This window comes from Arachis hypogaea, chromosome 16, assembly GCF_003086295.3.
Source record: "Arachis hypogaea cultivar Tifrunner chromosome 16, arahy.Tifrunner.gnm2.J5K5, whole genome shotgun sequence".
Lineage (NCBI taxonomy): Eukaryota > Viridiplantae > Streptophyta > Magnoliopsida > Fabales > Fabaceae > Arachis > Arachis hypogaea.
The window spans coordinates 117129625-117152982 of NC_092051.1; the positions used below are offsets into that span (position 1 = coordinate 117129625).

The 23358-nt window shown below is 34.5% G+C and overlaps 2 protein-coding genes across 2 annotated transcripts; one reads left to right on the top strand and one right to left on the bottom strand.

Annotated features, from left to right (window-relative positions):
- Positions 1–2221: 2221 nt before the first annotated feature.
- Positions 2222–7072, bottom strand: LOC112754724 (NADH--cytochrome b5 reductase 1). The gene is made up of 9 exons (XM_025802473.3): positions 6552–7072; positions 5653–5794; positions 5462–5552; positions 5279–5356; positions 4667–4747; positions 4475–4564; positions 4044–4109; positions 3294–3380; positions 2222–2667 (listed from the first exon to the last, which is right to left on the bottom strand). The coding sequence occupies exons 1-9, from the start codon at positions 6652–6654 to the stop codon at positions 2575–2577; spliced, it is 831 nt and encodes a 276-aa protein (XP_025658258.1). The 5' UTR covers positions 6655–7072; the 3' UTR covers positions 2222–2574.
- A 3960-nt stretch (positions 7073–11032) lies between these two features.
- LOC140180193 (uncharacterized) lies at positions 11033–23093 on the top strand. Its single transcript, XM_072220622.1, has 4 exons — positions 11033–11059; positions 11141–11276; positions 11370–12036; positions 22994–23093. The coding sequence occupies exons 1-4, from the start codon at positions 11033–11035 to the stop codon at positions 23091–23093; spliced, it is 930 nt and encodes a 309-aa protein (XP_072076723.1).
- Positions 23094–23358: the final 265 nt, after the last annotated feature.

Consider the following 23358-nt stretch of genomic DNA (forward strand, 5'->3'; position numbering starts at 1 on the left):
TTGGCGACCATGCGGAACGCTAGCTCCTTTGGTTCCTTTTGTGCACATTTCTGATTCTCACTTGAAGTTAGAAGATGTCTGGCACCTTGGGCATTGGCGGTGGGATATTCTTTGCACAATGATTCCGGAAGAAGTTAAACTTGATTTGATGCTCTTTGATCCTATCAAGCAGGCAGGAGATAAAACAGGTTGGTTTTGGACAAACTCAAATACTCTCACCTACTCGACTAAAAGCGGGTATGAATGGCTATTGAAGAAGAAATTTGGCTGGAATGATAATGAAAATTGGCTTTGGGTTTGGCGCTTGAGAATACCAGAGAAGATAAAGTGTCTGCTCTGTCTTTGCCTCAACAACGGAGTTTCCACAGCTAGTTACCGGTTTCAAAGAGGTATTTCTACTTCTGATTTTTGTCAGAGATGTTATCTTGCTCTAGAGGATATTAACCACTGCTTTAGGACTTGCCAAAAAGCTCGTCATATTTGGATTAGCTTAAATTTGGGAATGACCGCTGAGGACTCTAATTTAGATTTTGTGTCTTGGATTCGTTCTAATCTCAACAAAAATGAGTTTCTCTTTGCAGCGGCCTTTTGGTGGATTTGGAGGGATAGGAACAATGACATCTTCCACCAAGATGATCCATGGAGTAAGGAGAAAATTGTTCACTTAGTTAAACATGCTGCTCGAGATTTCTCTAATGTTGTTATCAACCAAAAACATATTATTCCTTCTTCTTTGAAATATAACTGGGAACCACCTCCAATGAATGTCTGTAAAGTGAACTGCGATGCAAGCGTTTTTGAAAATGAGCAATTAGCTGGCTTTGGATGTATTATTAGAGATAGCATGGGAATTTGGATAAAAGGTTGTTCTGCCAGTATACCTCTTTCTAGTGTTCTCTGTTGTGAGCTTCATGCTATTTGGAGAGTGCTTGTTATGGCTTGGGATTGCGAGTGCAAAGAGGTCATATGTGAAACTGATAATCTTGATGCGTTTCTTCTTGTTTCACGAGGCACAACCAGCATGATTAAGAATGACTCTGATCTGCTTGACAAAATCAAAGAGATGCTCCAGCGCAATTGGACAGCTACTTTAGTGCTCATCCAGCGAACAGCAAACAGAGCGGCTGATTTAATGGCTAAGACTGCTGTTTTAAATAAGCAGGTGTATCTAGAGTGGTTACTACCTCCTAATAATTTAGACATTATTATTAGAGAGGAGTACTACTTTTTTTCTTAGGTCTTTTTTCTTTATGTTATGTTCAGTCACCAAAAAAAACTATTTTTCGGCTAATACTAATTATTCTTTTGAAATATTCTTTTATCCTAAACACTAAATTTTATTCTAAACCCTCTATAAAAATGAGTTAAACAATAATTGTATAAAAGATTAAGCTCATATATTGTAGTGATGATGGTGGTGGTAGTAGTCTTGTAGCAGTGATAGGCTTGGTCGTTGTGTCGACTTCGGTGGTGAGTTTGATTGTTGTTGTGTTAATGGCTATAATTGTGGTGAAGGAAAATGGATTTCTGTAGAAGGAGGATATCAAAAGATTTCGAAAAATATTAGGAAACAATTTTGAGCAATAACAAAGTTTTCTATTTTGATGTTTAGTTCAAACGTTAGGAACAAAAAAGTATTTTATCTTAAAACATAAGTAAAGAATATGTAAACTAAATAGATAATATTTTATCTACTAAAAAATGGAAATGTGAAAAAGGTTTAATGTATAAATGTTTTTTTAAAATATCCTTTATTATATATAAACTATAAAAAAAAATATTTGTAAAACTTGAACTTCCTAAAACCTGTTAATTAGAATATCATCTGAAACAATCTTATGTGTTATTATATACGTTCAATTCATAAAAAGCCTATTGATATTTGATACACTAATTTAAATAATTATCATTGAAGAAAAAGAAATGTCTTAATAATTATAGTTGTCTTAAGGTTTATACTCCTTATACAAATATACTAGAGAGCTAGAATATTTCTTAGTTGATCGTGTCCTCGGTTTGGTTGCCAAAATAAATATGACCAAGTGTATTGAAAATAGTAGATGGTTTCAATCACGGACTCACCAAACCGTTTGAAAGTATCAACAAATAATAATAGTATAATTAATACTACCCCGGAATGTAAGATTATTGAATGTAGTACTTAGTTGCTTAATTAGAAGTGCAAAAATTTGAATCTTCCAATAAAGAAGTCTTTAATACCTGGCTACTAAATAATCTCTTTTGCTATTTATTTATGTTAAGAACTCCACTAGGTAATCAACACCCAACTATGCATCCAACTTAGGTAATGAGCAATGAAAATTTTTCAGTGAATACAATAGTGTAACTCAATTTGCAATTCTAACACATGTCAATGTATCAATCTCATTATGACAATGAGAAGCAATTATTGCAGATTGCAGATTGCAGATTTTAACTCTAACGCCTATGAAAAATATAAGCACAGTTGAACCATGCTTTATGTAGCCAAGAGAAAATTTTGATGTCTGTTTCTTGAATAACCAAAGCCATTAAAAATGAAGTGTTAAAAGCACCAAAATCAAGCCTATCACTTCAGAACTGGAACTGCATCTCAGGAGCATATCCAAGTGCCTCAAGGTGACCAGCCATGGCCTTGTTCATTGGTGGTGGCCCACATCTTAAGATCTGAAATTTCGTAAGTAACATGATTAAACCTTTTTTTCCTTTTTAAACAAAAGAATAATATCGTTAAGACAGTAGGAAAAATGTCCCAAAGATGGTGGGATAAGAGATTCTGTGTACAAAAGCAAAAAACAAACAAAAATAAGTGATGTGTCACTTTCCCATCTCTCAACAAGTCTGAGAGAGAAGTCCTTTGTAAAGATGTTGAGCTTAAGCGATAGAGGCCAAATGTCTAATTCTATCTCATAAAAGGTAGAGAAAACCGAGATTTTACGTGAAGTTGGAAAAGTAAATTATGTATGTAAACCATAAAATGTAATAAGATTTAAATCGTAAAATCGTCAAACCTAGTCAAATTTTGTAAAATTAATTGACTCATTTAAAATCGTGATATCCAAAGATTTTAAGAGTTTAAATCAAGATTCTAGCCATTATGCATAAAACTTGTTTAACTGAAAATCTATGATTAACAGAGCATAAATTGTACTCCAAGCAAGTACTCAAAATAGTAGGAGTATAGGAGTAATTTGGTTTAATACCAACATCCCTTTATTTATGACATTAGGCAAAACAAAACATGATGATATCTAAAGCACAAAGGAAACATTGTGCAGGGTTAAAATCGTTACCTTAATATCAGTTGCTGGAGAAGGGCAATGAGCTTGAATCATTTCCTTTGAGACGAATCCGACACCACCGCTCCATGATTCAGGAGGCTAAGGAGATTAAATAACATCAAAGCAAATGATCATTAATCATAACATTGAGTAATCTAAAGTCATGATACCATACAGCATCATCATGTTTTAGTCATATCATACAAAAATCAAGTTCGAATGCAGATAGCTTGACGGGTGCGGACACACCACGCCAAGCTACTAATATACTATCAAAGAACCAGCTCCCAATTTTCTATTGCAACAGCTATCTGAAGTTAGGATACTGTGAACTTAATGGAATAATATCACGGAACACATGCATTCAACAATTTGAAAACTCGTAGGAAGACATATGTCAACTACTTGAGGGTTAAGTAGATTAAGAAATTCATAAATATGATCCCTAGTTCCATTAATTTCATCCAAATAAGTTTTAGTTACCCATTTTGGAAAGATAGTCCTTTCTTGTTAAGGTCCACTGAAGTTTTTCCCCTGTTAGTGACTATAAGCTGTTTACGTCAAGTTATGATAAAAATATTGAATTGTTGCTTGTATTTTTAATCAAATTTAGTAGGCAAATGGACACCAAAAAAATTCAGTAGAAATATTATCATTTTTCAGTGTCAAGATAAAAAATAGTATATAGCTCCTTGATTGACGATTATAAAGCAAAAGCAACAGCCAAGAACAGAATTACAGTTACGCATTATAGCAACTTACCTGATTTAAGACATAGTACACCTTGAACTGACCTGGATGGTTAGCAACAAGGCCATCAAGTTCATCCTGCACATTAACATAAGGTTCAATTAAATGACAAATCAAAATGCAGGAATTGGCCAATAAGATGGTAATGCGTTATGCTATAGAAACTTAATATCCTATTATAGTATTGACAAAGAACAAGAAAAGAAATGAAGGATAAGAATTATGATAAAAATTCTTAGACATCTATAAGAAAATAGTTTTCATTGTTTCTACAACAGGATACAACAAACTAGCTGATTGATATATTTGATTCTAGCATATTATATTATGAAATGAAATTGGCTACAAGGCAATACAAGCAGATCATCAACTGAATTAACAAGCTGGTCCATGTATAAACAAGTTAAGAATATAGTATTCAACAAAAGAGATAAAGATATTACCTTTAAAAGAATGTCCTCATATGTCACATTGGCGTAGATAAGGTGAACCTTAGTCTTGTCTTGTGGGTTTTCTAAAATAGCCCTAGCAACCTTGAGCAACAAAAAAACAAAGAAATTAGTATAATGCATAGAATGGTATAAACGAGGTTTCATCTTAATGACGAATAAAAGCAGCATCCATCTTGATGATACCTGGAACATTGGAGTGATTCCAGATCCTCCAGCAAGCATCCCAAAGGCCCTAACTTCGCCAGGTTGGTACTTGAAACGTCCCTGGAAGAAATAATGTCTAAAAGCTCAATACCTAAATAACAACTTTTCAAATTGGTATAAAATCTATGAATTCAAATTGCACATAACCACTTTTCGAAGAAACAAAAAAGTGCATTACAACTTTCACAAGATCAAGATGATTTAAAATGGTTGGTGCTAAGGCAGATAAGAAAAGCAGAACCGTCTAGAAATAAGCATCTATTTAGAACAAAAACTGTACAGATATATTAAAAAGAGTCCAAAAAAAAGAGTATGCTACTATGATTGATCAGTGCTTCCTATGATCAGCACTAAAGCACAAACATTGATTTTTGGTTGTGAATTGTGATCAATGGAAACTCTTGAATACCATTGCTATTACTATTAGCCAAATAAAATGATAATCTTGACTTCTTTCAATAAGATATCTACCACCATACCAAAAAATAAAAAAAGGTCAAATATATACCAAGTAAATACTACAAATATCCAAGAGGATAAAGCATCATAGTTACAAAGAAAATGCGCAGAAATGTGGATAGAAATATTTACCTTGGGTCCTTTTACAGCAAGATAGTCACCAACCTTCATCTCACGGAAATGGTGTGACATCCTACCTTGTGGGTACATCTAATCAAGACATATTACAAAGACATTTGAAAGATTAATGAACATGAAGATTAATGTACATAAATAGAAATAGCATAACAATTTATTCAATCAATTCAGACATGCCTTAATAACAAGTTCAAAATGTCCAACATCTGAATCCAAAGTAGTAGGGGTATATGGTTTGATAACCTCCTCACCCTGGCTATCCTTACCCCTGTTAGAAAAAAGCAACTTTTCTCAAAATACGACAAGAAAACAGAGAAAAATAGTCACAAGATAAATTAGACACATGAAACAAGATTGTGCAACAGAACCTGCAACTTATGTGTTGCCCAATTGGAAGACCCAAAACAGAAGTCGGTGTTGGAAGCGCAAATGTGAACTTTGCCACATTATGGCTCAGTTGTAGACGCTTGACAAGCTTGAACTCCTTGAACTTCTCTGGGTCCAAGCAAGCTAGAAGCACAGGAACAACAACAATGATCACTTAACGAAATACAACAAGAACAAAAATTAATCATATAGAAGAAACGTGAGGGCACGAAATTATGCCACATAAGACTAATGGAATTCTGTTTTACACTATCTCAAGCTTCAATTACTGTTAACTTTATCTTTAGTTTCATAATCAGTAATCTAAAAGCAAGCCCTTCGCTATGACACATACAAATGCCATTCCATGTAAAATTAGCAATTCAATTTTCTAGACTTAATGCACAAGAGCTTGATTTAAAGTAAAACAGGTTAATACTTGAAAATTTCCATTTTCAATGCACTCATGCGGTGTCATTTCATCAAACATTCCTATATTTTTCAGGTACCATAATTGCCACAAGATTAAGGCGACATTTTCATCAAAGGAAACTCCCTTTAATCAACATGCAAGATCACTTGTGCAATTAAAAGCATTTCAGAAACGAAAACCACTTCCAATCCAATCCAAACATTATCTAAACTATGAAGAAATGAATAACAAAGCAACCGAAACATCAACGTCTATGAATCCAACCAATACATCAAATGGACAAACTGATTTATTAATTTTGCTTATTGAAACAGATACAAATTCAAATTCTCTACGCGAATCACTGAAAAACAAAGAAAACAAACAAATAAATAGAATCCAGATCCTCATAATAAGGAATCAAGCGACCTGAAGACTGAAATGAATAAAATCATAAGAATTTGAAAGTGGCATAGAAAAAGGTTCGACCTTTGGGCTTCTTGGATGAGTAGATGTAGAAAGCACCAACACCAATGGCCACAACAGCAACGGCCAAACCCACGAGAATCTGATCCTCGGGCGTGAAAACCATGGCGTTTGAATGGAAAACAAGTAATAGTGAAGGGGATTAGAGAGAGGGAGAGAATTTAAGAGAGAGTGAGAGTGGGTGTGGTAGGTGAGACCTGAAAAGTGAAAACTCAGAACTCAGCAAACGTTCAAGGGATTGGTGGCTTGCTGCAACTACCAACCTCTCTCGAAGTTAGAGGTTCAAATTTTTTGTATCATTCATGGATTTTTAGATTTACACAATTACTTTTCTCCTAACAAAAGCAAAAATGTAAAATAGACTTATTTTATGGATTTAATTACATAATATTACATCACCAAAAATAATCGTATTTTGTATTCACATTGTTAATTGTTATCTAAAATAATATAATTGAACGAATGTATGAGATGTTTTATAGTAGCGCATTAAAATCAAATTTTGTTAAATGTTATCATCACCATATTATAAAGATACTGAAGCACTCATTAAATATATTTGTAGAGTACAAAAGAAATTTTTAAATGATATTCATTCAAATACGGTGTGTCATTTCTTTCATTTTTATTTTTATTTTTATTTTAATGGTTAATTTTGCATCTTTTTTAGCCTGGACTCTCATTTTCTCCCCTTACTACATCTGGGAAAAAAATATTTGAATAAACATAAACATAATTCAACGTATCATAATTGAACTCGTCTAAAGATTCATAAATTTGTTATAATGTTATAGGAGAAATAATTCATTAAAATCATCTAAACATCCTTGCTTTCTTATTTTATTGAATATTTTTATATTGTATGATTTTTCTTTTCTATATTAGTTTTTAAATTGGCTTGAATATAGTCTTTTATCTTATCTATATTAAAATTAAAAATTTTATACAAATACCTAATTATATGTCGTTAAAGGTGTAAATATGCTTTAAAAACTATTCATCACTAACTTAAAAGACACTATGAAACATATAATGTTTGTATGTTATGCGTATTTTGTAGGGGAAAAATATAATGTTTGCATTGTATATGTATGCCAGAAGATTTACTAATTCTTATTTAAAATACAACTATTAAATAAACATTTTAAATATTTTTGGGGTTCAGTTTTCAATTTGATCTATAAACTCCAGTTTTCTACGTTTGACCGTTGAATAATTGAATTGGTATTTTACTATTTCCAGTATTTTGTTGTAATGTTGAGATAATTGCATTCCATTTTCCAAAACGAGCGAGTGTTTTTGACATTGTCAAGAGGATGTGGGATGTCTTTGTCAACGTATGCGAGGGCTTTTATTTCGGTACATTTGTGATAGTAAAAATACAGCTATGTCCAAATAGGAAAATGGATCTTCTCCAATTTTTTTAACACTTGAAAAAATACAATGTGATTTTATTATTAATTTTATAAATAAGACCAAAATTAAATATAAGAGAGAGAACAATGAAAGATGAGAGATCACAATTGACATCATCCAATTTTTTTTACTGAAGAGAATCCACTCTCGTCCAAATAAAATAAAGGTCTACTTAAGAAATTTGATCTTATTTACACTTATCCGATATTATAGAGGTCGAATGTGACGAGAGTAGTTTAGTTATATTTATTTAAATAAGTAACTAATTTTTAAAATATTTTTTATTTATTTAAAAAGAAGATCTCAACAATTTTTTTAAGAAAAAAAAACGGTGATTCACCAATAAAAATAAAACTACTCTAAACAGTAATTATTTATTTTACTATAATACACTAACACTTTCAAATATATTTAAAACTTAATCTACTAAAATCTTACTTAAATCCTCACTAACTTAAGTATCGAAATTTCTTTTAGGTATTCCTTTATCTGCACACGATAAATTTAAATAGTGGTACCTCGACACTAAAAATATCAAATACTGTTTAAAAGGAGTTTAGACCTCACGTTCAAACCTAAAAAACAATTCAATTTTATGTAATCCTCAGAATAATAATATTTAAAACACTGTTTACATTTATTTCTGTACTCATTTATATAAATCATTACCCTTTTTAACATTTTCAAAGTTTATACAAAAATTGTCATAGGATAAGGAATTTATGTGAAAATTGACTAAGTTATAAATAAATAGAGGCAATAGTAATTTATGAAAAGTCAATTTTAACGCATAGCGGTTTACAAAAATATTTAAACTTTTCAACTAGACTTAAATATATACATAAATTAATTAAATAATTTTAAATATTAAAAATATAAAATTTTAAATTGAAGTATAAATAATATTTGACTTTCTTTTTCTTATCCTACTTTAACCAATTAATTGATATTGGTTTAAAAAAGTTATATGCCTATGCACACAATCTGTATATAATACCTAACCTTTTTTTTTTATCCTACTTTAGTTAATTGATAATGTTGACTTAAAAAAGTTATATTGGTTTATGTACAAAATTTAAGAAATAAATATTATTACAGTGTTTGAAAAATGAAAACAAATTGTTTTTTTAGTACAAATTTGATAACAGCATCAAAATTAATCTTAGAAAAGGATGATTATACTATAACTTAGATAGTATTTATAATAATATTATTCCTATAAATTTAAGAACTAATTTTTTATATATTTTAAGAATTTACAGATTTGCAAGGAATTATATTACATCCTTAATTTTATACAAAATAATTCTAATATTTGAAAATCTAAAAATATTAAATGTAAGGTTTTAAATTAAAGTAAAATTAATTAAAGTTTAATTAGCTTAAAGTATGTAGGATAAAAATCTTAATTTCATCATTTTAGGTGGGAGTACGTACTCCGTACTCTGTACAATTTTGAAAATTGAAGATGAGCGGTGGAGTGAGCCGGGAAGAGACTTTGAGGGTGAAACACGGTGAGGCAGCCGGTAATATTGGCGGAAGAGATAAGGGGGAGAGCGGGGGAGGGATTGCATCAGGGGAAAAGGAGGATCATATTTCGGGAGGGGTTTCTAAGCCTTTGAAGGTTTCGGACAAAGTTGTGGGTTCCAAGATTGCTAAAGCTTTTTCACTTGTTGAAACTTTATCGGGAGATAACATTGCGGTAGTTTCTGGGAAGCAAGGAGATCTCTTGCCACCGAGTGTCACGTTTACCCAAGAAGCTAAGAATTGCTTGGCAGAACCTTATAAGGATGCTATAGTGATTAAGGTGCTAGGTAAACATTATAGCTATACTGCATTGTCTCATAAACTCCGAACGGTATGGAGGATTAAGGGAGGTTTTGATTTATTGGACGTGGGATTTGACTACTTTCTTGTGAAGTTTGATGTAGCTGAGGAGCGAGAAAAGGTTCTCTTAGGAGGTCCGTGGATGATCGAGGGAAATTATGTGGCTGTGAAGCCTTGGGATCAAGAGTTTAGATCAAGTGAAAACTATTTTGGAGCAACTTTAGTGTGGATTAGAATTTCCGGATTACCAATTTGGTGCTACCAAGAAGATGCAATGCTCCGTGTTGCGGCTGCAGTTGGCATTCCCGTTAAGGTTGATTTGGCAACAAAATTAGCTGAAAGAGGACGATATGCTCGAGCCTGTGTTCAGATAGATTTAGGATTGCCAGTGACTAAGAAGATTCTTGTTGAAGGTGTTGAATATGAGGTTGAATATGAAAGTCTTCACCTTATTTGTGGCTCCTGTCTCAAGTTTGGTCATGATATGAAGGTGTGCAAGACTGACAGCAATGCAGGAGGAGGAACTAATGCCAAGGTGATCAGCGATGTAGCAAAGCAGCCAGAAAGCTCAAATTCAAAAAATCCAGTACATGTAGAAAAGGCAAGTTTTCATTTTGGCAAGAATCTTGGAGATGAGACTGTAAATGTTACTGTCCCGGATTTGGTGGAGAGTGATTTGCATGCTGTTCATGTAGACCATGCACAACATGAGGATTTGGAAGGTTGGACTCAAGTGATTAGGAAAGGAAAGTATAAAATGGGTCAAAAGCCTTCTCTTAGCACCCATCAGGTCCAACCAAAAGTAAAGAAGACTCCTAACAAGGCTACCAATACTTGGACAAGGCCTAATCACCAACGTACAACACATGCAACTGGATCCAAAGTAAAATTAAGCAGGGGCATCAATATTGGAAAATCGGTTAGTGTGGCTTCTTCGGGGACCCGGCACAATGTTCATCATCAGCAGCAAGGTGAGACAACAAATGGCACTGTGCGAAAGCGTCCTCGCCCAAACTCTTTGCAGAATTCACCAGTAGATAAGGATGGAGCATCGACGGCGGGTATGGTACAAGTTTCGACGGAGAAAATTGGGCTGCAACTTGAGAGTCCATTAAAGGCAGGATCGTCGAAGACAGGGACATCATGTTGAGTCTCGGGTTTGTTATTGGAGCTCTCTTTTTGCTGTTTTTATGGATAGTTTCAATATCATAGCCTGGAATGTGAGGGGTGCGTCTAACAAGATGGCCCGTGTGCATTGCAAAAATTTGGTGAGAATATATAAACCATCTTTCTTCTTTCTCTTTGAGACTCATACCATGTTTAATAATTTGAAGAATTTTTGGGATAAGTTGGGTTTTCATTGTGTTGGTATTGAGGAAGCAGTAGGACACAGGGGTGGCATTTGGTTTCTATCTTCTATTGCTAATGCTTCTTGTGTGGTTATTGATCAAATTGACCAATGTATCACAGTAAAAGTGAGTGTGGGTAACTTAGTTTGGCTTTGTAGTGCAGTATATGGGAGTCCTCAATTCGAAAAAAGATGTATGCTTTGGGATCATTTGCGTTCTATTAATTCAGGCCATAATAGACCATGGATGGCTGTTGGTGATTTTAATGAGATTGTGGCACCAGATGAGAGTACAGGTGCTTATTTTTCTTCTCACAGAGCTAGTCTATTAGCTACTACTCTAGATGACTGTGTGCTCTTTGATCTTAAAGTGACTGGTAGGAGATATACTTGGTATAGAGCAGTTCAGGCTGGCAGGGACTTGGCTAAAAGGTTGGATAGAGCTATAGTTAATGAGGCGTGGATGACAATGTTTCCTGAGGGTTATTCTGAAATTCTTAGCAGGCTTCATTCTGATCATTGTCCTATTTTAGTTCGTTGTCATGGTAGCCCCAGAGTGAAAGGTTCACGTCCTTTTAGGTTCCAAGCTGCGTGGGCAACACATCCTTCTTATAAACATGTTATTAGTAAGGCTTGGAATCAAGAGTTTGGAAGTGTTACCGAAAGGCTTAAGATGGTTCAACAGGCTTCTTTGGACTTCAACTCAAAGATTTTTGGAAATATTTTTGTGCGAAAAAATAAGCTGGAATATCAGATTGATCAGATTCAACGGCGTTTGGAGGTTACCGATGTGTTATCTCTGAGAATTAAAGAAGCTGAACTGAGGGAAGATTACAATAGGCTTTTGTTGCAAGAGGAACTTTTTTGGTACCAGAAATCTAGAGAGCAGTGGGTCAAGTATGGGGATAGAAACACTAAATTCTTTCATCTTCAGACTTTGGTACGTAGAAACCATAATAGAGTACATGGATTATATGTTAGAGATGGGTCTTGGTCTACTGATCCAGATATTCTCCAGGAAGAAGCTCTCTCTTTTTACAAGAATCTCTTTGGTACAACGGAAGAGGTTGAGGTTGATTGTTTAGGGGATGTTCCGATGCCCACTCTAAGTACTGAGGCTTGTGCTAGGTTAATTGACCCTGTCTCTTTTGCGGAAGTCAAGTCAGCAGTATTCAGTATGAGCCCTTTTAAGGCTCCTGGTCCAGATGGCTTTCAAGCTTATTTTTTTAAAGAATATTGGGAGATAGTAGGCACTGAGATTTGGAATATTGTTCGGAGCGCTTTTTTGGGAGAGTTCTTAAATCCTAGCATCATGGAAACTCTGATTGTGCTTATTCCTAAAATTGATAACCCTACCTTTATGAAGGATTTCAGGCCTATTAGCTTGTGTAATGTTGTTTATAAAATTATCACAAAAGTATTGACTAACCGACTTCGGCCTTTTCTTCCAGATATTGTTAGTCCTTTACAAGGAGGTTTTATTCCGGGTCGTGGTGCTCCTGATAATATTATTGTGGCCCAAGAAATTCTGAATTTCATGAAGCATACAAAATCCAAGAAAGGTACTCTTGCTTTTAAAATTGATCTTGAAAAAGCTTATGATAGGGTGGATTGGAGGTTTTTGGAGAGTACTCTCATTGCTTTTGGTTTTCCTATCATCACTGTTAATTTGATTATGACTTGTGTCCGTGCATCATCTCTTTCTATTATGTGGAATGGGAATAGATTGGATAGTTTTGCTCCTAGAAGGGGGCTTAGACAGGGCGATCCAATGTCTCCTTACTTATTTGTGCTTTGTATGGAAAGACTTGCTTGCTATATATCTCATAAGGTGGTCGAGGGTGTGTGGAAACCAGTTTCTGTCACTAGGGGTGGCCCAAAATTTTCTCATTTGATGTTTGCAGATGATCTCTTACTCTTCTGTCAGGCTACAAAGAGTCAGGTCCAAATGGTCATGCATTCTCTTAACATTTTTTGCAAGGCATCTGGCATGAAAGTGAATCTTGAAAAGTCTAAAGCTTTTTGTTCTAAAAATGTGACTGCTCGTAGAAGAGATATTTTTACTAGTGTTTCTTCAATACGTTTTGCTTTGGACTTAGGAAGATATCTTGGAGTTAACCTTAATCATTCCCGTACCAGTAGGGCTTCTTTTCATTCGGTGATTGAAAAGGTGAGGGGAAGATTAGCTAATTGGAAAGGAAGGCTTCTAAATAAAGCAGGGAGACTTTGCCTGATCAATTCTGTTGCAGCATCCATTCCTGTCTATCATATGCAGGTTTTTTTTTTCCAAATTGGGTTTGCGATAAATTATCTTCTATGATGAGACAGTTCCTTTGGAAGGGTCAAGTTGATGGTAAAGGTCTTTCTCTTGTTAATTGGAGGACCGTGATCACTCCAAAAAAATTTGGTGGCCTGGGTGTTAGAGATCCTGCGTGTGTTAATATATCTTTACTTGGTAAATTGGTGTGGCAACTTTTTCATTGTCAGGACAAGCCTTGGGTTGCTCTATTGAGGGCGAAGTATATGAGGAATGAGGGAGTTTTAGATGGCCCTGTCCCTTGCAATGCTTCTCATGTTTGGAAGAGTATCTCAAAGGCTTTTGGTGCTCTTAAGGATGCCTTCTCTTGGTGCGTTGGGTCACTTGATCAATCTTTTTGGTTTGACAATTGGAGTATTGAGGGTCCAATTGCTCAAGATGTCCCTTTTGTACATATATCTGACTCTGATTTAACTATTAGAGACGTTTGGAAAGATGGTCAATGGAATCTCCATGATATTTTCTCTATCATTCCAGAAGATGTCAAACAGCGTTTGAATGCTTATAATCCAGATTTGAATGCTGGAGAGAGTTCGGGTTGGTCGTGGGGTGTGGCATCTTCTAGACTTTACTCAGCTAGGAGTGGGTACAGTTGGCTAGCCAAAAGAAAGTTTGACTGGAATGAGCATGATAATTGGTTGTGGATATGGCGACTGCATATTCCTGAGAAGTACAAGTTCTTGATTTGGCTCAGTCTTCATAATGCTATTCCTACGGCAGAGTTTCGTTTGGGTCGTGGTTTAGCTTTATCTAGCACCTGTCATCGATGTCAGAATGGTTCTGAATCAATTCTTCATTGTCTTCGGGAGTGCCCTAGTGCCAAGGAGGTCTGGAACCTTTTAGGCCTGTATTCAGATAACTCGAATTTACATGATTGGCTCTATAGAGGTGCAAGGAGTGAAAATATTTTTCTTTTCTTTTCGACCATCTGGTGGATTTGGAGAAGCAGGAACCATGACTTATTTAATATAGATGATTCATGGAGTGCTAGTAAAGTGGTGAGTTTGATTCGTAGTTCAGTAAGGGAGTTTCACACTATTTTTGCTATGCATCAATCTCTGTCTCCTCCTTCACTTTGTTTGCATTGGGTTCCACCTCCAGTTTATTCTGTTAAATTGAATTGTGATGCTAGTTGGTTTGCTCCTTCTGGCTATGCTGGTTTTGGTTGTATCATTCGCAATCCTGATGGATGTTGGTTGAAAGGTTGCACTGGGAAAGTCGAAGTGTGCAGTGTTCTTTTTGCTGAATTGTATGCAATTTGGAGAGGCTTACTTCTTGCTTGGGAGAGTGGATTTCGTGAGGTTATTTGTGAAACAGACTGTTTAGAAGCTCTTTTCTTGGTAAACCAAAGAATGCTTGGTAAAGATATTCCGGAATGGGATTTGGCAAAACATATACAGGAGGTTATGAATTGGAATTGGAGAGTCTCTATTCTTTTAATTCAGAGGACTGCAAATAATGTTGCAGATTGTATGGCTAAAGCAGCTGCTTCTGTCGCGGACATTCACTCGAATTGGAGCCAACCATGGAGTGAGCTTCAACATCTAATAGATTTAGATATGACCCTAGCCAATTAATTTGGTTTTGTCTCTTTTTTTTCTTTCTTTTCTATTTAGTCACCAAAAAAAAAAAAGTATGTAGGATAAAAAAATTATAACTTTTTTAAGCCAATATCAATCGATCCAATAAAATAGAATAAAAAAATTATGTAATTAATTTAAAATTTTATATTTTAAAAATTTAAATAAATTTTTTTAATATTTATGTTTTGATATTTAAAATTATTTATCTAATTTATGTATGCATTTAGAATTGAATATAAAATGAGAATGTTCTCATAAATTGTCATATCTTATCACAATTTATATATTAAAATTATTTTTTTATAAACTGCTACGACTTCTATGGGTTTATATATAACTTAGTCAGTTTTTATATAGATTTCTATTATTTATAATGATTTATGTATAAATTTTGAAAATTTTTTCAATTATAGCAATTTATATAGATTAATTATAAAATTGAAATATAGCTGTTTTAAAAATATTGTATTTGAATAATTTTAATCTTCATTTTATTTAAATGTAAATAAATCGCCCTTTATTTAATTTTGTTCCCCCTTTCTCCTCTTTGATTTTATTGTTGTTTTCTTAATCCGGAAAATTTGGGTAAACTACTTCCTGGTTGAGTAATGAGAATTTATTAGCTGGGACCTACGTGGTTTTCTTAATTCTTTTTCAGCTTTCTGGTTATGGCACATACATATGGTGGGCGCAAATGGTTTACTAATTTATGCCGTTCCACCAAATTTTTCATTCCATATATTATTTATAAAAAAAAATATAGGTAGATAATGAAAATATTAAACAATGTGAACAATAAATATATTGAATATTTATTTCATTAGGTGTACGGATGGTTATTCTAATATTAAGATTTAGTTGGGTAATTTAAGAGTATAGTGTATTTTAATTTGATTGGTGGTTATTCATGTTGTTTAAAAAAGTCATTGGTTACCTAGCATTACTCTTATTTATATTGGTGTGTTTTAGGATGAGTTAAGTCTAGGGTGTTCAAATCTAAACCGATCTAAATTTAATCGTTTATCCAATCCATTTTAAATCGAAAACCGATTAAAATCCTACTAATTCGAATTTGATTGGATTCTATTTTTGCAAATCACTGGATCGGATCGGATTTCGAATCTATTTTTTATAACCAATCCAATTCAATCCAAATCGCACAATGTGTTATAATATTATGATTTATTATTATATTTATAATTATATTTATAACATATTCAATTTATTATATATTTTTATATTATTCATGTATTATTATTATTTAATAAATATTTTATATTCAAAATATTATTTATTTATTTATTTTAACTAATTTATAATTTTATTTCTATTGTTATGTTATTATTGACTTTTTAAGATATTGTTGAGATTTGTTATGTCATTGTTGATTATTTAAAATTTGATGTTGAAACTTGTTATATGTATTTAATTTTTTTAATTTACAAAACCGCAAATCCAATCCAATCCAATCTGCTTGAAATTGGATCGGATTGGATCGGATTTTTTGTTTTAAATCTTCCAATAATCCAGACCGCACTGCAAGTAAAATTTGTGTTTAGATCGGATAAGTTTTTTACTCAAATCCAAACCGCATCGCAAACACCCCTAATTAAGTCTTAATAATGTAGTTTTTAAAGTTAGTAATTGTATTAGAGTTTTAATGTAGTTTCTAAAGTTAGTAATTACTCAAATTTATTTTTGAAGTTGCACTCTGAGATTTATAATAGTCTTTAAAATACTTTCTGTCTATCACTTGCCATCGAAAAACTGAGTTGCACTGATCTCTGCCACGCTAGCACTATAATGATTAGCTGACGTGGCAAAGAAAATTTCATTTTTATAATTTGGTTCCTTTCTCCTTTTTAAAACCCTAATCTCCAAACTATCTTCACCATCTTCACCGAATTCTCTTTTTCACTCTCTTCAACTATTCTCACCTTTCAAATCTAATCATCACTATAACAACATCATCATAAAAGATTAAAATTAGCAAAAATTACTGAAAAAAAACTAGCAATGATTCGAAAAGAATCAACAGCAATAAAAAAAATCAATCAACTTAAATAGCAAGCATCAATCAACCTAAATAGAAGTCAGACTCACTGACATTTTATCCAATTTAAATAAATTGTAAGTCAACATCTCATTGATTTTCTTTATAATTTCGAAGAGTTTTGGATATGATCATGCCTTGAATTTCAAGTAGCCTCTGTATCAGAATAGAAACACCAACAATCACAAAAATAAATAGCAACAATTAGAAAAAATTAACAACACTTACAGAATAAAAAAAAAAAGTAAAAAAGTAATCATTGCAGCTACATTAAAATAGAATAAAAAACAACAATCATTCAGAACATTAAATAATAATGATTGAATAACTAAAAAAAATTCATTTTGACAACACGCAGAGGAAGAGACCAAGCCGGAAAAGAGAAGACGGAGGCAAAAGGAGACAGAGAGGAGATAAGAGAAGAGCGCAGACGCACGACAATGATGGCGACAAGTGGAGAGGGAGGCAGTAGCAAAGCGAGAAAACAAGACGATCCGGTGACATAGAAGGGATGGCAATGGCATAGTGATGAGATGCAGGCCGACGAGAGGCGACGACAGAGAAGGATGAGTGACGATCGGTTTTTCTATCGGTAAAGAAATGTAAAAATATGTATTCGCGTTGTAAGTATAGCTTCTAAACCAACAGAAAATCCTTTCGTACAAATGTTTTGGTTGTCACAAGTAACAAACCCCTTTATAATTGATAACCGAAGTATTCAAACCTCGGGTCATCTTCTCAAGGAACTGCAGGGAGGTATGTTCTTATTATTGGTTATGAGTTTTGTAAATTGGGGGTTTCGAAAGTAAGGGACAGGTAAATTAAATAACAAGAAAAATAAATAAATGACTATAAAATAAACTCTTGGTAAGGTATGAAAATTCGGAAGTCCTATCCTAGTTATCCTTATCAATGGTGATGAGAATTATATTTTGCTCTCCACTAAGTCAACCTCTAACTATGAAGGTAAGTCGAGTGGGTAAATCAATTTAACACCTAAAGTCCTAGTCAATTCCTAAGGAAAGACTAGAGTTATAGGGATTTAAATCAATCGGCAAGGATAACAATTATCAATCACGATGAGTTTGACAACTCAAGAGTTACCAATTAATCAACCAAGGCCAAAAGGGGAAAATCTAAATTATTAATATAAATAAAGGAAAGCAATCATAATTCTGAAATACCTCAAATTATATTAAATAGAAAATCAAATCTAAATATGAATGGTTCATAAGCCAATCTGGCAACATAAGTAATTAAAAGATAGCATTAAAATATCTGAAAGTAAAAGAGAAATATAAGTAAAAGGAATATTAAACCTGATGAAGAGTTGTAATTCTAAATCCTTTAAGAGGAATCCTAATCCTAAAACCTAAGAGAGAGGAGATAATCCCTCTCTCTAAAAACTACATCTAAACTATGAAAAGTGAATAATTGAAGACATTCTAATGAATGGATGCATTCTCCCACTTTATAACCTCTAATCTGTGCCTTCTGGACTTGGATCTGGGCCAAAAAGGGTTTCAGAAATCGCTGGAAGTGTTTTCTGTAATTTCTGGTGCGTGGCATCTGTCATGCGTCCGCGTGGGTCATGCGGTCGCGTCATCTGGAGTTTTCCTTGTCACGCATTCGCTTCGGTCACGCGTACGCGTCATCTGTGTTCTGCTCATGGCGCGTGTCCGCGTCAGTCACGCGTTCGCGTCACTGCCTTTTCGGGCTGGGCATGCGACCGCGTCGTCCATGCGTTCGCGTCGCTGCCAGTTTCTTCAAAAACTCCATTTTGTGCTTTCCTTCTATTTTTGTATATTTCCTTTCCACCCTTTAAGTCATTCCTGCCTTAGAAGATCTGAAACTTCTCAACACACAGATCACGGCATCGAATGGTAATAAAGGGTAATTAAAATAAATAATTTCAAAGCATAGGAAACATGTATTTCACATATATCACATAATAGGAAAGGGAAAGTGAAACCATGCAATTTACATGAATAAGTGGGTGAAGGGTTGAATAAATCTCTTGAATTGAGCACAATATATATCATAAAATATGGGTTTATCAATGAGACTTCGGCTCTGCCTTTATCGTGTTCGAGTGTTGTGAGAGTGTGAGAGACTAGGTTGGAGAGGGGAGACAAGTGGCGCGGCGCCGCCGAAACAGAGGCTGCGCGAGAGGCGGCGACAGAGAGATTGAGGAAGCTCTGCCTTTGTTTTGTGGTTAGTGTTGTGAGTGTGAGAGAGTTGGGGAAGGGGCCTCAAAGGCAGCAGCAAAGCTTCCTACTGTTATGTGTAACACCCTAATTTTTAGTACATCATAATCGTACCAAAAATGCAAACGTTACTTACCTTTAAACTGTTTTATTCTGTATTATCTTTATTTAATATTGAGCCTTCCCGAATACGAATCAAAACTTTAAATAAGAAAAGAAAAAGTCCTTTCTTTTAATTACTTAATCTCAAAGATATATATATCCACATGGTATTATATACATAGACTTAATTAAAGATCCTCAACTACAAGTCCTACCCCTCTAAAAACTAAAACAATAAATGATGAGGAGAAAAATAAAATCTAACAACTCAACTCGTAAACATAATCTTCTATACTCTTGTAGCTCCGCACTAAACCTTCGCACCTATAGCTAAAAGGGGTGAAAATAATGGGGTAAGAACTGAGGAGTTCTTAGTAGGGTCAAGATCAGATAATTAAATTCATATTATCGTAGTTCAGTTAATCGTAGCCCAACACAGAGAGCCAAAACAATAACCAGTCATAGAGATTCAAATATTAACAATCAGTGAAAATCACAAACACACTCAAGCAACCACAAACAATTCACAACACCAAACCAACTGCAAAATGAACAAACACAGATGATGCATGTCTATTTCTATCACAGGTAATGAGCTCATTTATCGGTTTCGACCGGCACCCGTGATAAACCACTATTTTATGGTATATTTTGGATTGAATTGAGTGGATTTTGTCAACTATTCTCACACTTATTCATGTAAATTTCATGTTTTGAAGTTTCCTTCCTAATTTTGTGCTATGATTGAAAACATGCTTCTTAGGCCTTAAAATTGCTAATTTTTAATCCTCTTTTATTACCATTTGATGCCGTGATATGTGTGTTAAGTGATTTCAGGGTTTATACGGCAGGAATGGCTTAGAGAATGAAAAGGGAGCATGCAAAAGTAAAAGGAACACAAAGAATTGAAGATTTGATAAGCTGGTCTCGATGCGTACGCATGGATGACGCGTACGCGTGATCAAGCCATAGTCCAAATGACGCATACGTGTAGATGACGCGTACGCATGACGAGCGTCACGTGCTGCAATTAAAGGAATACATTGGGGGCGATTTCTAGGCTGCTTTTGGCCCTATTTCAAACCCAAAAATGAAGACAAGAGGCTGGGGATGGAGCTGGATACATCCATCATTCATTCATTTACACACTTTAGGTCTTAGATGTAGAATTCTAGAGAGAGAAGCTCTCTCTTCTCTCTAGGATTTACAGTTTCTTCTTTCAATTTCTCCTTAGATTTAGGTTTCAGTCTTATTTTAATTTAGTTTTCTCTTACTTTCATTTGTTCTAGCACTTTAGTTCACCAATTCCTCTTATTAATTTCTTTATTTTGCAATTTTAGTTTATGAGTCCTTTTGTTACTCTCAATTTCTTTTCAATGCAATTTTATGTTTTCATGTCTCTTGATATTTGCCTTAGTTACTATTATTGATTTCTTGTTTATGTTAGTCATAGCCTTTACTACTTCTTGCATTTTGTGGTGTTTACTTTTATTGCATGCTATGTGTTTGATGAAATATTTTTTTTTAGCTATAGAGTAGATTTTTCTATTCTTGGTTTGGGTTGGTAATTTGGGTGACCTTGAGTTGCTAATGTCAAAGTGATTGATGATTGATGTCCATTGACACTAGCTTTCACTAATTCGATTAGTGAGTGGCTAGGACTTATGGATTTGGATTGATGAAACTCATTTGACTTTTCTTCAATTGTTAGAGGATGACTAAATGAGATTGATCCCTACAACTATCATATTGTGGTTAGTGACAAGGATAGAGATCCTTAACCATTAACCCTTGCCAAGACCTTTTTACCATTTGAGTTTTCTTTACTCTCTCGCTGTTTACATTTCTTGTTCCTTATTTCAAAACTCCAAAAAGAAGTACATCATAACCAATAATAAACACACTTCCCTGCAATTTATTGAGAGACGACCTGATGTTTGAATACTTCGGTTTATTTTTATTGGGGTTTGTACTTGTGACAACCTAATTAAACGTTGACTGAAGGATGATTTGTTGGTTTGGAACTATACTTGCAACGGATTTATTTAGTGAAAATTCTAGACCGACATTTATCCTCTATCAAGTTTTTGGCGCCATTGTCGGGGAATTGCAAATGTATGCCTTGTTACTTTGTTAGTAGTTGCTAGTCTTAGGAGTTTATTTTCACTAGTTCTTGTTAGTGTTTGTTTTTATTTTCTCTTGCTACTATGAATTCTCACCCCTTTGGCTATGAGTGTGATTACAACTATGTTTTTGGAAATGAGAACTACAATGAAGGCTTGCATCAAGAATGGGATAATTAAAGGTGGGAGGAGCCTCAAGCATATGATCAACCTTTTTGGCAACAACCTCCTCCTACGCACTATGAGCAAGAGTCATTCCTAGATACATACCAATCCGATGGCTATGGTGGACCTCCTTGTGACTACCAACAACCACCGCTATATGCCTATGAACCTCCTCTACAACATAGCCCTCAACCATACTCACAAGTCTCATACCACCAAACACCTTTATATGGTCATAATCCTTACCCACCACACCAACCACCATATGAGCCATACTTAGAACCACCCACATTCCAATACAATTACTCCTAAGAACCACCATTCTTACATATACCACCTTAATATACACCATCTCCATACCCTTATCAAGATGAACCACCTTCCTATCATGAATCCTTCCTCCCAAGTAATGAACCCTCATATCCACTCCAATCTCCAATGGATGACACCCTTGGTCTTCTTCTTTAAGGAAAAAGAGAGATGCAAAGGACGATACTGGAATTTGTGGCTGCCTTGACCGAGGTAGTAAATACTCTAGCCTCCCAATGCTTAGATACTCAAAGTACTCCCATGACTTTATGTGGAGAATCTAATGAAGATCAGAGCATGAGAGAGAGATTAGAGACTTTGGTGGAGAACAAGGAGTGAAATTTTGTATTGGAACAAGTGGAGGAAGCCCAATTAGTTGAAGAGGAGGAAATGGTTGAAGACTTAGGAGATGTTGAAAGTCCATGTGAATTGAAAGTTATAAAGCCTCCTCCCAAGAAGCTTGAAATTGATGTTGAGGGGGGTGTACAACCTCCAAAGCATATTATAGTTGGAGCTTTTGAAGAGGTTGATCAAGATATGGATTCAATTATTGAAGAATTTTTATCTACAATTGAATCCTCTCCCATTGGACATGAGTTTGAGATCAAAGAAAACTGTGCACAACCTCCCATACCCTTGGTAAATGATGACGAATAGATTGATTTAGAAGAAAGCTACCAAGAGGAAGATGTTGAAATTGAAGAAACTTTCCAAGAGGTAGAAGTTATCAAGGAAGAGCACAAGGGAGTGGAGCTTGCAACATCATTGGAAATATCTCTCCCCAAGCCATCACCATCCAACACAACATTCAAGTGGGTAAAATTCTTACCCTTAAGCTTTAATTTCTAGCTTGAATATGGTTTGCTTGAGATGGATGGGCAACTTAGAGCTCTTTGTAGCTTTAAGAGCAAAAGGAAGATGGTAAGTGGTTGGAATTGCCATTCAAAGTTCATTATGGTTGCATGTTCAAAATCTAAATGCAAATGTTATTGTAGAGCTAAATTGCTTGGGTCTAGGAAGTTGTTTGAGTGCCTGAAGGAGAATTCGGATTGTGAACCACCCAATTGGAATTGTGATGATCAACTTGAAGATTGATGTGAAAACAATGTTTGGGATCTCGGCATACAAAAGGATCAACTTTGGGAGCTCATATCTTGTAGAGAACCTCACTAAGGCTTAGTGAAATCGGTTGGAATTCTGACAACCACTTGAAGATCAAGCACTCTTGGGAGTTCAAGGATGAATATAAGCACAAGCCACCATAACAAGGAGCTCACCAAATGTCCAACTTAAGGACTTTAACTAAAAGTGCTAGGTAGGAGACACCCCACCATGGTAAATTCTTCCTATTTTTCCTCAT